General features: G+C 41.6%; 1 protein-coding gene across 1 annotated transcript in view; it reads left to right on the plus strand.

Annotated features, from left to right (window-relative positions):
• Positions 1–15,762, plus strand: part of cdkal1 (CDK5 regulatory subunit associated protein 1-like 1) — a 174,306-nt gene extending 158,544 nt beyond the window's left edge. Inside the window, exon 12 of the mRNA XM_031875335.1 lies at positions 14,197–15,762. Coding sequence (XP_031731195.1) covers positions 14,197–14,361 — 165 coding nt within the window. The 3' untranslated portion in view covers positions 14,362–15,762. The remainder of the gene's footprint in view (positions 1–14,196) is intronic.
• The last annotated feature ends 444 nt before the right edge of the window (positions 15,763–16,206 follow it).

Here is a 16,206-nt window from a genome sequence, read left to right on the forward strand (position 1 = left end):
TGTGTGTGTGTGTGTGTGTGTGTGTGTGTGTGTGTGTGTGTGTGTGTTTGTGTCCACATTTTTAATCCATTCTCGCTGCAGTTTGTGGAAAAGCCCCAGTGTATCAGGCGTGAGATAAGTAATTTAAGATAAGCTGTAGCTGGCTAAACTGTCCTCTGCCTTCCTTTCCACCACACACACACACGTTAATGTATCTGTTTCACTGCATGTTATTTTTCACTCCGACTAGCTGTAGCTTATAGCTCAGGACATGGAGCCACAGAGCAGAATATGATACACTTTCTAATTTCACACTCCATCAGCCTTTACTGCGAGAGAGAGAGAGAGAGGGAGGGGGAGGGGAGAGGGAGAGAACTGATGAAGAGGAAAGCAAGCGGAGAGAGAGAGAGAACTGATGAAGAGGAAAGCAAGCGGAGAGAGAGAGAGAACTGATGAAGAGGAAAGCAAGCGGAGAGAGAGAGAGAGAACACTGATGAAGAGGAAAGCAAGCGGAGAGAGAGAGAACACTGATGAAGAGGAAAGCAAGCGGAGAGAGAGAACACTGATGAAGAGGAAAGCAAGCGGAGAGAGAGAGGAGGCACTGATGAAGAGGAGAGAGAGAGAGAGGAGACACTGATGAAGAGGAGAGAGAGAGAGAGAGAGAGAGGAGACACTGATGAAGAGGAGAGAGAGAGGAGAGGAGACACTGATGAAGAGGAAAGCAAGCGGAGAGAGAGAATTTTTTTTGGAGGCAGAAAATGCGATAAGAAAAACGGTCTCACAACAAGCCAAGCAGTACGTCACTCAGCACTGAAAAGTTCAGCTGTGGGGACTAGACCTTGTAAAACGAGTTGCCTCATAAAGTCTGCAGCACATCCAATACACACACTTGCATTTGTTTCCTCACACTCCTTTAACATTCTATGACATTCTTACACAACATGCTGTAATATTATTTGGGTTGATGCAATCACGCATGCACTCTCTCAGACACACACACACACACACACACACACTCTTCATACTGTTATGCACAATGTTTTTCACAAACTGACAAAACACACTGTCTGTACTGTAAATACCTTGTCTGATCAATGTCCTGATATCAAGAGGAAAGTGGAGGTCCGGTCATCATTTCCACCCTTAATGTGCTCCAGAAGAGAATTTAAGTAGATATCTGGACTTACTTTGTTCAATCTTTTTATAATGACAAGAGCCGGATAGGACACATAATCACTCTGTGTCTGTTTAACACTCTGTGGAGATGAGATGCAGTGGCAGAGTAGTGTGTGTTGAAATACAGTGGTGTATCAGGATTTGCAAAAAAAATAGAATAATGAATGCTCGTCTCTGCTTTCCACAGCATATTGTCAATTAACATATTGTTATATTAAGTGATCTCCAGTGATGCTGCTGATGATCTGTAATCCATAGTCCTTGACCAGCATTGTCAGCTCTTAATGACACCAGAGTGGCACTGGAGCACAGTGCTCAAAGATAAGTGACCTAATGGCTTGGAAACAAAGCAGTATTTGCAACACAGACACACTTATTGTACAGCCCTCTGGTATATGTGATGTCCTTGACAGCCGTGTGTCCAGCATTTCTTATTATAAGTGAACAGGTCTGATTGACAGTATGCATGCACACACATGCGTTTAGTTATACCTGATACTAGCATACCAATGTACACACATATCTAAGGATACACACTGGTGGCTGGCCTGTACAGATTGAAGATATCTATTTTCTACGAGTCTCTGCGTGAATCCACCACACACTGAGCTGTATGTGAGATGAATGAATGATTAGGGAAAGGCAGAGAGATGCTCTATAATTACAGGCTTTTGGCGGAGAGCGAGAGAAAAACATAGGAATAAAGGACCAGGAGAGAGAGAGAGATTGCGTGATGAGGTGCATGATAGCTGATAGAAGGATAGGGTCCGAGCTTTGTCGTTTCATCGAAAATGCAGAGGAGCGTCGTAAGAGAGAGTGAGAATGAGAGAGTGGGTGATTGGATAGGCGGAGGAACCCACTAAGGTCTGTAATATCCATTTGTCGAAAACGAAAAGTGAGAGATCTATCATTTCTGAGTTGGAGAGAGAGAGAGAGATGATTGCACACCATCCAGCCTCCATGCTTATCTGTGTGGGAATGAAGCAATACTGCCGGATGGATGGATGGATGGATGGATGGATGGATGGATGGATTGATAGAGGAGTGACATGTGAAAGCTTGTGTGGACGGCTGTGGACCGATGGACTTGAAAGAGGACAGATATAGTTGAATGTATGGCTGTGAGACGTGATGGCTCGGATGCACACAGCTGATGGATGAGGAGATGAATGGATGCATGGATGTGTGAATGTGTTGCAGGTACAGACATTATGGATGGATGGATGAGTAGTGAGGATGGATTCACAGTGATCTCATGGCACACTGCTCTTTGTCTGTGTGCAGCCCAAGATCATGCCTTTGTCCGGTGCCACATGTTCATTAAAAGGCCTTGGTGTTTTTGCCATTCCATGAAACAAGACCAAGGTTTTAGAGAGAGAGAAAAATTTGCTTTTATTGACATGAATGACATCTCTTCTTCTGTTTCTCTTTCTTACCCGCTCTCTATCTCTCCGGCTGTCAGCCCATCATTCACAGAAACAGCACTTTCAGCAAAAGGGGAAGGATGGTAATGAGTCTTTTAGTGGGACACAATAGCAAAGAAAGCACTCAACAACACAACGGAGGAAAGAAAAATAGAAAGTATCTTCACCAGTCCTCATCCTCAGATGGAATTAAATGATAGAAGACGAGGGAGTATGTGAGAGAGGCCAAAAAATGAAACGAGTGAAAGAGAGAGCAAGGTAGACGGGAGAGATCAGGAGACAGAAAAGCAGCTTGAGTGCCACCCAATGATCAGTTCTTTTCACAGCATACTTTCTCAAGGAGACCGAGAGAACAGGAGAAAGAGAAGAAAACGGCTCTGCTCCTTTCACAAGACAGCAAATTGACAGTTGGTATGAAAGACGGAATAGAAAAAGGAGTGAGCTGGGCAGGGAACACGAGTAGTGAACAATGTTCCTCCATGACCACAAATTGACAGAAAAACAAAAAAAAAATGGAGGTGAATGGACGAATCTCAGCTGGCGTATACAATTTCATTTTCCCTTTCTCTGGGGCTTGTATTCATGGTCTCCCCAGCCTTCCTTGTGGCTTTCTTTCTTTTTCATCATATCTCTGTTTTTCTTTTCTTTCATTGCTTTTTTCTTTGTATTTGTGTCCCGTGTCGTTATTTCATTATTTATCCTCTTTCTTCCCTTCACCTCTTGCTCCTCTGTCCTCGCAATTCTGTTTTTAATCAGTTCATCCATCTCGTGTGTGTGTGTGTGTGTGTGTGTGTGTGTGTGTGTGTGTATACATACACAGTATTTGACTTGTTTGGCATGAATGGGTAGAAAAATATAAAAACACTGCGTGGAAGTGTTCAATTTATAATTGTATCTTTGTATATTCTAGTACAGGCTGAGTGGGTGGGATTGCTGGTATTTTGCATCATAGTGCTTACAGAACATTTACACAGACACACACTACAGGTTCATTGGTAAAATCAAAGATTTTACGCACACACACACACATTGATCCTTGTACACACACGTTCACAACGACGCACAGTTCCCCCGGTGTGCGTGGCAGACTCCTACTAGCCGCAGGCTATATGAGACACTGGCTGTATTCACATGATCGTCATGTAGACAGAACACACACACACGTCTAACACAAACAGGCACGAAAATCTGCATTTCACACCAAACAATTGAACCGCTCCGTCTTGACATGCAACTGTTGTGGGTTGTTGCTTTGATGTTGCGTTATGCACAAATCATGTTGTCATCTCTATTGTCAGGAAAAGAACAAAACAATCAGAGATCATGCTGTCTCTTCTAGACCAGATACAGTAAATCCTCTCAAATCCATTTTTTTTTTTTTGTATGATTTAACATGTCAAAAGGTTTTGCTTGGCCTTTGCATGACTTTGTTTACTCTAATAGCAAAGAATTAGTTTTGCCTTCAAAGCAGCAGCTATTTCCAGCATTTCGTTTAGCATGTCACATTGTACTGCATGGCCTGTGTTTTGTGTATACTTGAAGACCCAAAGTCACACTACCAAAGGAATGAATGTTAAGCCATCACATATTAGTCTATTTTCAGAATTCTTACCTAACACGTCAAATGGCATTACGCAGCCCCCGTCTGTTTTGTTTATTTCAAATGTCAGGGGGTTTTAAATACCCCTTGCTCTGAGTTTGCTTTTAAACCACAGATAGAAGATGAAAATAACAAAGCACTTAACCAAAAGCTGTTGGAAGAAAACAAAAAAAGATGTTTAGTTATTTAGCAATCATGTTTTTGTAAAAATAGACTTTCTCCTCGTGACCATTCTCCTGAGCAAAGTCCTTCAGCTGTTGAGTTTGTATTTTATTTCAAATTATACCAATCTCTTAAGATAAACATGCTGTCGCAACAGAATTACAGCTGGACTCTTCCTGAAGAATGTCTCAGCAGTTTATTCTTGTTATTGCAATAGTATTTCATTTACAATATGGAAAACAGAGTTCTTCTAATACTAATAATAATATAAAGTGTGTATCACGCAGCTTGAAGTGGCCTTTTCCAATCAACCTGTGCCGGCCTCAGTTACCTGAGGGTTCTCAGCCATTGGGTTACCTGCTAACCGCTCACACATATACCCTAAGGTGTAGTTGCTTTAGGCTGAGGGCTTCAGCATCCTATCCCTTCAGATAGTTGGGTAAGCAACTGTGAAGAAAGACTAGATGAGACAAGATATGCTATTTGGATTACTCGAGGCATTTCCCTGTGCTAATGTGTGACTGAATAAGGCCCACCTGTACAGGTTCGGTAGATGTTCTGCTCCCATTATCTCCACATCCAGTCAGCCGTTTAATGTAATCTTTTACTTTGCAACAGTGTTCAGTCTTTAATCATGCTAATGTAAATGACAACAATAGTTTACAGGGATGATTGTCTTTGCTCACTTACATTTTGTTCAGTGTTGGGATGCACCTGAGAAATATAATCTTCCCTCTTTAATCCCAAACTCAGGAAAACACCGTGCTACTTAATCACCTGAGACACATTACCTGGAATCACTCCCAGGACACAGATTGTTGGCAAACTGCTTTAATCAGCAAGTTACTTAACGTAATGGTGTATTGGATGACGTCAAATTAAATCTGAAATATGACTTTGGTTGTCTTACAACCACCTCAGGCCTCTTCCCCTCTTTGCCCTCAGGCAAAGATATGACCGAGTAAGTGGGAACAGTAATTGGTATATTACACTGACCTTATTCTTGTCCACCAAGTGTGTGTGTGAGTGTGTGTGTGTCTGCACACGTTATGTCCGTGTTAGGTCTGTTCAGCTTTTTCCATTGCCTGTCTGAAAGCATCTGCTGTCTGTAATAGTACCATGTCATGTGTTTGAAACATACATTCACACCTAACACCTCACTGTACACATGTAGTGTTCTTCTGGATGTAGTTAACTGTAGCTGTACACCTATTTGCGAGGACAAGGCTTGATACGCGTGCGTGCGTGCGTGCACAGTGGCGGGCCGTGCATTTTATACCTGGGCCTTCACTGCTGTCCTGCAGCTGAAACACAGCTACGGTTATTATTTGTTTTGTGTCAAAATGAAGCTCAACACCTATAGATAGAGTGCGTCTCCTCTCTGCTCTGACTGCAGCTGGGACTGCTGCGCCTGCTTGCGGCGGTGCAGAACGTACGTGCTTTCACGAGTCAAAACCCCACAAAAGTCTCCAACAACACCAGAACAAGTTGCTAGATTTGTCACTAGTAGCTTTTGACAAAAAAAGTCGCCAGAGAGTCGCCAAGTTAGCAACACTGACACCGGCTAAATATGCCCCCAGAGCAACACTGGATGTAACAATGGTTCCTATCACATATAAAACCAAACAAAAATCTATCTTCAAATAATAACATATAAACAAGCATATTAAAGCTACTGCAGATGTAAAAACAAAAGCAATAAACTTACCAGAGCTGCTGTTCACTATTTAAAGACAAAGTCCATCCTCCTTTCTTTGTTAATAAAGAGTTTAATCCCACGGTTGTTCAGTACATCCGTGTGTTTTAGTTCCAATAAGAAGTCCTTCTTGATTCATGGACGCCAGTGAAGACAGTCGAGCCTCCCCAGTTGTATTTCTTGAACACGTTTTAATGCGTTTGAGGGCTGAAAATGTCCGCTCGAGAGAGGCAGCCGATATTGGGATTGTCACCGCCCATGTCACGCTAGCTCACTGACCAATCACGTACTTGTAGGCCAGCTAGCAGGCTCTGGCACATCAAAGAATACGCCCAACATGTCAAACTAAAGATCTGATTGGTTGAACACTACGACAATCAACAATATCGTCCCCATTCACTTAAACTGCACATGGATACACTTGTGAGTCTGCAGGCCTCTCTTCTTACCAAGAGACACAGAGGTGAAATCTGATTGGATAAAAGCTCTACTTAAAACAAACTGCACTGGAAGCAGAGCAACTGTGGAAGACAGTAGCTGAGCAACGAGAAAATAAGATTATGGGGAAAATATTTTGATAAATTATAATACATGTAGTGTATTTAGGAAAAATTATTAAATTATAAAATAGCTCTAACTTTGTGATTCTGTTTAGGCCAGCAGAGAAGGCTTTGCAGGCCCTGACGGCCCACCACTGTATGTGTGTGTGTTAGAGTGTAAAGTATACTTGCTTGTGTCTGTTAGTCAGGTGTATAGATAAGCACCGTATGCACTGTAATATACAAAATGCGTGCATCAAGTACAAGATCTAAACCTTGTACTTGATGCACAAGAGAGGGAGTTACATTTAATCAGTTTGATGCCTTATAGAAAGCAACTCTGTCAACTGGGTTGTGCTGCTGGTTTGCTGATGCTCTGGTGCATTTCCCAGATGGCAGCAGAGGAAGCGGTGAGTGGAGCAGGGACACTGGTGTCTTAAATGATGTTTGGGGTTTTTCATATGCAGCAAGTAAAACTCAATGGGTATTGTTAAGTGAAGGTGGTTCTGTCCTCATGGTTTTGGGTGTTCTCGACAGTACAGCGATTCGTGTAGGTTGGGGATTTAGTGTCGCTACCAAATCTTTTTAGATGGAGCAGGAAACATCTTTTGAGTGTTAATAATGGCTATGAATCACAGGTACTATTGTATATGCTATGATATGCACGTCTTATGTGTGTCAATGTCATCTAATACATGTATATGGGGCACAACCACTGCTGACGCTGTCAACACTTTGCTATAGCCCTGGAAACTTCATCACAGCCATACTAAAATGTATATAACTGCTTGGCTTGGACACCAGCCCCACTGACTACTGACTGTAGTCAGCAGTTAAAACCCCAAAGCAGTGAAATACCACAGTGGCACCACATTAAATAACTGTTAGCAAACAGTGACCTTCAGCACAGAAAATATGTCTCCCTCTCCAGCTGCTTTATGGTAGATAGAACTGGTGATATTGATTTCCATTCCCATGGTCTACAGACACGAGCGGATGCACTGTTGTGTTTATTGCATCTGTTGACTTGGCTGTAATTTTGCACTTTCTGTTGCGTATAAGGAGAAAATAGAGCCAACAACAAGCTGCACCTCTACTTGTAAATTGAATTAATATTCAGGTCATTTTTTTAGCAGAAAAAAAATCAAATCTAGATTAAAATTAGGATTCAGCCTTTCATAGATGATTTGCTGTGATATATATGGTGATGTGTGCCTATGTAAACTTGTGTTGTGTGTGTCCGTGAGTCAACTTGCACACACATGTTGTGCAGTTTTACCCACATACACCGTAGTGTTGGAGAATTTCACAGTAGCGCCGATGGAGGAAATTTATGATCACAGATGAAAAAGAGGAAGACAGAACGTGACACAAGTTTCCCACTGAGCCTCATTACTCTTTTTGAGTTCCAACAAAGACATTTACAGTTGTGTGAAAAAGTGTTTGCCCCCTTCCTGATTTCTTGTTTTTTTGCATGTTTGTCACACTTAAATGTTTCAGATCATCAAACAAATTTAAATATTAGACAAAGATAACACAAGTAAACACAAAATGCAGTTTTTAAATGAAGGTTTTTATTATTAAGGGAAAAAAAAAATCCAAACCTACATGGCCCTGTGTGAAAAAGTGATTGCCCCCTAAACCTAATAACTGGTTGGGCAACCCTTAGCAGCAACAACTGCAATCAAGCGTTTGCGATAACTGGCAATGAGTCTTTTACAGTGCTGTAGAGGAATTTTGGCCCACTCATCTTTGCAGAATTGTTGTAATTCAGTCACATTGGAGGGCTTTCGAGCACGAACCGCCTTTTTAAGGTCATGCCACAGCATCTCAATCGGATTCAGGTCGGGAATTTGACTAGGCCACTCCAAAGTCTTCATTTTGTTTTTCTTAAGCCATTCAGAGGTGGACTTGCTGGTGTGTTTTGGATCATTGTCCTGCTGCAGAACCCAAGTGCGCTTCAGCTTGAGGTCACGAACAGATGGCCGGGCATTCTCCTTCAGGATTTTTTGGTAGACAGCAGAATTCATGGTTCCATTTGCCACAGCAAGTCTTCCAGGTCCTGAAGCAGCAAAACAGCCCCAGACCATCACACTACCACCACCATATTTTACTGTTGGTATGATGTTCCTTTTCTGAAATGCCGTGTTACGTTTACGCCAGATGTAATGGGACATACACCTTCCAAAAAGTTAAACTTTTGTCTCGTCAGTCCACAGAGTATTTTCCCAAGACTTTTGGGGATCATCAAGATGTTTTCTGGCAAAACTGAGAGGAGCCTTTATGTTCTTTTTGCTCAGCAGTGGTTTTCGTCTTGGAACTCTGCCATGCAGGCCATTTTTGCCCAGTCTCTTTCTTATGGTGGAGTCATGAACACTGACCTTAATTGAGGCAAGTGAGGCCTGCAGTTCTTTGGATGTTGTTCTGGGGTCTTTTGTGACCTCTTGGATGAGTCATCGCTGCGCTCTTGGGGTAATTTTGGTCGGCCGGCCACTCCTGGGAAGGTTCACCACTGTTCCATGTTTTCGCCATTTGTGGATAATGGCTCTCACTGTGGTTCGCTGGAGTCCCAAAGCTTTAGAAATGGCTTTGTAACCTTTTCCAGACTGATGTTCCTGAATTTCTTTGGATCGCAGCATGATGTCTAGCTTTTGAGGATCTTTTGGTCTACCTCACTTTGTCAGGCAGGTCCTATTTAAGTGATTTCTTGATTGAGAACAGGTGTGGCAGTAATCAGGCCTGGGTGTGGCTAGAGAAATTGAACTCAGCTTTCCAAAGATGTGATAAACCACAGTTAATTTATGTTTTAACAGGGGGGGGGGCAATCACTTTTTCACACAGGGCCATGTAGGTTTGGATTTTTTTTTTTCCTTAATAATAAAAACCTTCATTTAAAAACTGCATTTTGTGTTTACTTGTGTTATCTTTGTCTAATATTTAAATTTGTTTGATTTAAGTGTGACAAACATGCAAAAAAATAAGAAATCAGTAAGGGGGCAAACACTTTTTCACACAACTGTATTTGTTTCAGAAATATTACTTGTAATCACTCTTAATTTCTCTCCCATCCGTCTATGTTGAAAATGCAGCTGCAGCTCATTGTGATTGTCACTATGGCTTTGTCAAATCACCCGTGACTAAGGAGCCTGTTACAGTATCTGTTTAGGCACGTACACGCACACACACACACCAATTCCATGGTCTCTGTGTCTAGAGCGACGCTGACAGCTGGTGAGGATCATGTGAGAAATGTGACCACTGTGTATTGTGCTTTCTGGCTCTCGTGATGCGTTAGTGTGTGTCACTGTGTGTATCTTTGTGTGAATATGCCAGTGTGTTGGCGGAGGCTGCACCAGACAGATTTTTCTTTCAAAAAAAAGGTGCACGCGTGGAATTGGAGCAAGACTTTTTAAGACAGAGAGACGTTTGAGAGTCCCAGACCTTGAGGGAAAAGGATCTCGCTGTGCTAGCCAGTCCGTCCCCCTAGTGTAGCGTTAGATGCTTTTCAGGAGGATTATTTTTGCTCTACTGCTGTGAGCAGAGACAGAAATTCTCCACCACAGGCCTACACGTACAAACACACTTACTCACAAATGCCAGCTCTCTTACTCTCTCTCTCACAGACGTATGCACAAACTCAGCCCGCCAGCTAGCAGGTGGTGAACTATCATTGAAAGCCAAATCTCTCATCTTTTCCTTTCCGTTTTTCTCTTCTCTCCTCCCCTCTCCCCCACTGTGCTAACACGCACCTACTGCCACTTGGATTTTCACTTATCCTCCCTACTTCTAATAGATTTTAGACTGTGCTATTCAGTCTCTCGCCTGGCGCCCTGTTGTGAGAGGGCACCTGCAGAGAGACTGATAAATAGATGGATAGAGAGGAAGGCAGCACACTTGGCCTGTCAATGTAGAGAAGTATAATGGCTCTGACACTCAACTTTTTTTTTCTATTTCACCAGCCCTTTGCTCTTAATACATTTCTCTTTTTGTTTCCATAAAATAATAATGCTTATATAACTTGCTCCTGTTCTTACTCACGTAAGCAGGACATGGCATTTGCCCTACTCGGTGAATTTCATTCATCAAGTCTTTACAGGAATTATTTCTCATTCACTTATTCCTGTTATGAATGAACCAACTTTTCGCTCTTTTTTTTCTTACACTGTGAGTTCATTAATCCTTTAATGAATAAACCAACGTTTAAAAGGCATACAGTGTAACCTCGGGGAAGAGTACTTTTCAAATATGTTATTGCTGATGAGATTGGATCAGTGATTTGAACTCGTGACAGAAGCACCTGTATTCATTCTGATCACATGTTTACAGTTAAGAGGCTCAGTCATGAGTAGCACACATGCACCCTTATTGTTTTTCAAGCATCAAAAGAGCGTATCAGTTTATCCATTAGAGAGTCCACCGATGATCCTACTGTAGTGGATACATCAGCCAGACCGCTGTTAGTGATTCTCCCGCCACCTATTGTCTAAAGTTACTGCAAGTGACTTTTAGATGTGTCACATAGGCGTTGCTGGTCACAGTATCCATCCTCCATTGTGTGTGGTAACAGAGGAAAGCATTCAGCCACAGCGGCGAGGAGAAGAGTGGGTGGCAAGGTAGCATTCACAACGATCTGAGAGGACAGGGGGGGCAGGAGTAATGTGTAGGATAGTAAGGCAGAGTACAGATGCTGTGCAGCTGCTCATACACACGGCCATGTGCAAGCAACACGTGTAGGCGAGCACCAACTCTCTGTTACATGCAAATACAAACTGTAGGCATGTGTTTGTACTAAATCTGTCGTGCTTTTATGCTGCATTCACATGGAATCAGGCAGAGAGTAGACGGCAAACCGGATATGATTTAAGGGAGCGAGAGGAGGATGGTGAAATGAGTTGAGGCTGGCAGGAAATAACGGCAACTGTAGACGCCATCGCTATCCTAAGTTGAAATATCATTTTTTCCGTCCTCCAAGACTAAATTAACAAGCGGATGTTACGTAGCTCCGTCACACTAGGAGAGAAAGTTGTTTTGCTTGCAATATAATATTAAGAGAATAGTGCATTTTGAAGCTGCATGCATTAATAAATATTAGACACAAAGGAATTGTATTTAATATATTTTATTCCATTGTCAAAGCAACATATTGTCCTGTGTTTTGTTTTTCCTTTTGCGAGTTTTTCTGTCTTCTCATAAAAACTTCTAAACTCTACAAGATGGCAAACATACACAACATGCACAGCCAGATATCGGCAATGGTAAACAGAATTCCTCAAGTTGGCCAAGCTTCCTACATGGAAAAAAAAAGGATGGAGGATGAAAAAGAAAACGGCCAGACCTGTCATTGGCGATCCATAGAGAGAAAAAATAAAAAACAGACGAGACAGAAGGTCGGTAAACAAGACTTAATGGAGATACTTGAGAGAGAGAGAACGTTCGGAGTGAATCTGCCTATGGTAAATATCAAAGCCAAACCTCATTCAGCTATCCCTAGTGAACTTGATTAAAGGTTATTCTGGAAGGCCGCTGATCAATCGCTCAATACCGCCCAACATAATCTACCTTCGTGGTGATACGGAACTCTAACTGTCACGCAGGAGGAGACGTATAGGAAGTGCTGTGGTTCTCCCATCCAATTTGTTTAACGTTCAAATTAAAAGAGACACATCTTTTGTAGGATTATTTATTTATATAGTAATCAATTGGCTTTGCTTGAAACTGCACTTCAGGTCTGCACTCTCAGACATTAGGATAAAACTATATTAATGTGTAATAAAGCTGAAGGATGCTCAATGAGGGAGGTCAGGGAGAAAGTATTCATGTAAAATGAGTGCTTACTGTTATGTTGCTCTTATCATCTTATTTTCGTGTTGCTTCAACAAGCCGCACCATGTGCTCATGTACATTGTTCAGGTTTTTTATGTTTGACCATTGGCGACATGCCAAACACACATACAGCAGTCCTTGCTTTAGGTGCACACTTCAACTCTGACAGAATTGCTTATGTATTTATATATTTGTTATAGAAAGATTGCTGCAAAGCAACGTGAAAATGCTTTGATTAACTCGTGCAATACCACAGTCTCAGCCGCGCTCTACCTCCATTGTAAGCTAACTTCTCCCGAGCTCACATACGTAACTCCATCACAGTGCACCTTCCTCAACATCAGCTTGATTCAATAGACAGCACTCTGTAATAATTGGATCACTAGAGAACTGCATTAACTGCTTTACACAGAGATAATGGCACCGTAATTGAAATGCACTCATTTGCATAAGCAAATAGCTGGCTTTATGAATGCTTCCAACCACAAACTATCCAAATGAGCAGTGAATTTAAAATTGTGTTAATTATTGTTTCTGTAATTTCCAAATGAAACAGAGTTGTAGAGAGAGATAGGAAAGTGGAAGACATGCTAAGGCCCTGTAATTCCCCTTTGCTCGCCTAAATGATGGCGCTACATCCTAATGTCAGGTGGCATCAACAGATATATTTCTAATAATGATCAGCAGCAATGATCCATGACGGATAGTCATGCACCACCTCACATAAATGGCTATTTTATGAAGAAACCTGAGTAGATTGTGATTTGGTTGACAAATGTGGCAAAATAAACTACAGATATATATATATATATATATATATTTTTTTTTTTAAACAACTGAGTTTGGTCCTCCTTCTCTTCCTCTTCCTGCACTGACATTTATCTTTTCCTCCTGCTCAATTCTTGTCAGCATTGCTCTTTCCTGTCCTGTCACTGTCACATCCCTTCAGTTATGGATGTCTTTTTAATGATCCAACACATTAGGACTAAACAGAACTCACTGATTACAGACATTTAATTCGCTGGATCACTGGCCACTCTGCTGTCGGGCCTCGCTGTTTGATTTGTGACTGTGGCCAGCTGATTTAATCTAAACACGATCCCTTAATTATGAATTATGGACATAGCTTGTGCTACGAGCTGCAACGAACTCTGTGTCCAAAAGTGTGTGGGAGAATGACGGGGCCTTTGTGTGCAATGCTGTGTTTGCACGCGTCGGAGGAGTATTCACATTCAACTCTACTCACCAGCAGCTTCAGATCTTCCACCTCTACAACAGGAAGTAGGACGCGCTAAACATGGTGGCCTTCTTGATAAGATAATTTGTGCTATTTTAATTGAAATTTTTAACCACCAAAAGATTTGTATTCATGATCTCTGTAAGTGGACATTATCTGAAATGTAACAGATTCATTTTCTTGATGAGCAGGGAGACCGGACTGAGACCCTCACATAAGTAAACATGTGCCGTGCAGTTTGAATAACTGCAAGCTGAATCCCTGTAGCTGATCCAGGGTCTTTTATTTCTCTGCCGAAGAGGGCAATCATTAGAGCCCCCCACCCCCCATATGCAGCGCATATCAAATCCACTCCTTCTCTTCTTACCTTTCATAATAAAAGCCCAAGACTAAACTCAATAACATAGCTTACAGTAGCTTAGGTTATACAACAATTGACCTCAGAGGTTGCTGTGAGTCAATATGATGTGTAAAATACTTTTGGAGGAAATAAATAAAGGACACATCAAAACATTATCTCCGTCTAATTCAATTGTTTTTCTGTATGTTTGCCTCCACAGCAACCGATTGCAAATGGCATCCAGGATCCTGCTTCATCTATGCCTTCTTCATCCGTTCTGTTGATCGGCTCGCACAGTCTGGACAGGGAAGTACTGAAGAAGCTGGGAATCGGGCTCACTCTGGCAGCAGCCATCTTGGCCTTCATCATAGAGAAACTGTACTGATGGAGTAACTGCAGACTAGAAGAGGACTGTGCAGAAGGGAGAGGACGTATGTTTGAAGCGGGTGAATACAGCGACATCTCGTTAGATCCCTTACGACATACAGCATATGCTCTTCTTCAAAGTTGAATGAACCCAAAGAAGAAGAGAAAGCGAGATTCATGATAACGCGTCGGTAACACCTACACAGTTAGTTGATATTAGTGTTTTCTGTCATTGAAGGAGGAATAACCCCATGGGTAATGACAGACCTAGCAGACACTTTTTGTACAATTATTGGTTTCAAATAACACCCGAGTTACACTCAATTTTAATTGGAAATTATTTCAAGTATCATATTCTGTCTCATATTTCTGTTACATTGTGTGTAACTGTTTCAGGAACATTCTACACGCTTTGTCTATTGTTCACTGATTGATGGCTGCAGCCTGACATTGTCCGGTAAATGAGTGTTTTGGATCTTAATGTTTGGTCTGTGTAACTGTTCCACAGAAACAAGTTGAGCACAATGCAGCTAGTTGATACTGGTGAAAAACATATTCTGGTCTTCTGTACCAGGACAAAGTGAGAGGATGATGAATGTGACTTTACAGCATGCTGAGTTGCAGTGTGATTCTCCAGCATCTTTATTTTGTTGTTGTTTTAAAGTGGGCTAAAGTGCTGAGAATGTAGATTTCCAAATATTGTACGTTATAAAGTTGTCCATCCTTGTTTTGATAGATTGAATTGTGCTTACTTTATCATATGTCTCATTTTATTCTGTGTAAAGAGCTTGATCATAATTTGGTATCCTTCATTTTAAAGTATTTGAATAAGAGTCACTGACGGTATATCTCCAGATCTTCATCACAAACTTCTTTCATCCTGTTTTTGAACTTGTTTTAACGCGCTATTCTTTTGTGGTTTTGTTTAATTTTATGTTTTTTGCCTCAGACATCAAAGTCGAATGGAATTAGTTGACGTCTTAACTTCTCTGATTAGTTACAATGTAACAGTTGGCCAGGTGGACAATGCTGAGCGCTGGGATTGATGGTCATGACAGATCCATCATCACCACACGCTCTATGTGATTTATTTCATCTGCATGTGATGATCTGCACCTGGGCCACCTGTCAGGGTTGTTTCATACCTTCTCCCTTCTGTACCGCCTGTGGTGGTGTCTAGCTGATATCCACGTCAGCCATTTCTGCTGATGAAGGCAAATGTATCCAAAACTGTTTGCATTGCTAGACATCATTCGAGGTGAAGGTGGACCTTTTTTCTCTTTCTTGTATTTCAGGTGAACTGACCCTGTAATGCAAGTCCTTTGATATGTCAGCTACTTGTGGTGTATACATAGTCTGAGTCATTATTGAGACAGAAGTATCTTTTTGTTTGAACTGTTGAATAAAGGGCAAAACACAATTTGTCTTGTGTGAAATTACGTGTTGATTGATCGACTAATTGAATTATTAACTTTACTATATGAGTTTTCACTATATGAAAAAACATGTGCAGTTCCTCTTTAAATAAGTCCTTTACAATGTATATGGGAGAGTGCCATGTCTCTTTACAGCACTCTGTATCGTTGCCTTGTTGTCATGCATAGAGTCCGTTTGTGTTCCTCTCTAATGGCTTTCTGTTTTGCGGTACAACAGTCCCAACATGTGCTCTGATATTTCCGACAGTTAATAATTCATCCCCCAATTTATGTGTCGCATCGCACTGGCACGTGTCTCTGTCAGTATGTCTGCAATTTTGTCTTTGTGTTTGTACTCATGCCCTGCATATATTTCCAGTCACAAGTGTCGCTTTCGGCTCGTTTGTGAGCTTGTTTCTATGTCAGAAAGTGTGTGTGTGTGTGTGTGT

This window comes from Anarrhichthys ocellatus, unplaced genomic scaffold (assembly GCF_004355925.1).
Source record: "Anarrhichthys ocellatus isolate YVR2014 unplaced genomic scaffold, GSC_Weel_1.0 scaffold89, whole genome shotgun sequence".
Taxonomy (NCBI): domain Eukaryota; kingdom Metazoa; phylum Chordata; class Actinopteri; order Perciformes; family Anarhichadidae; genus Anarrhichthys; species Anarrhichthys ocellatus.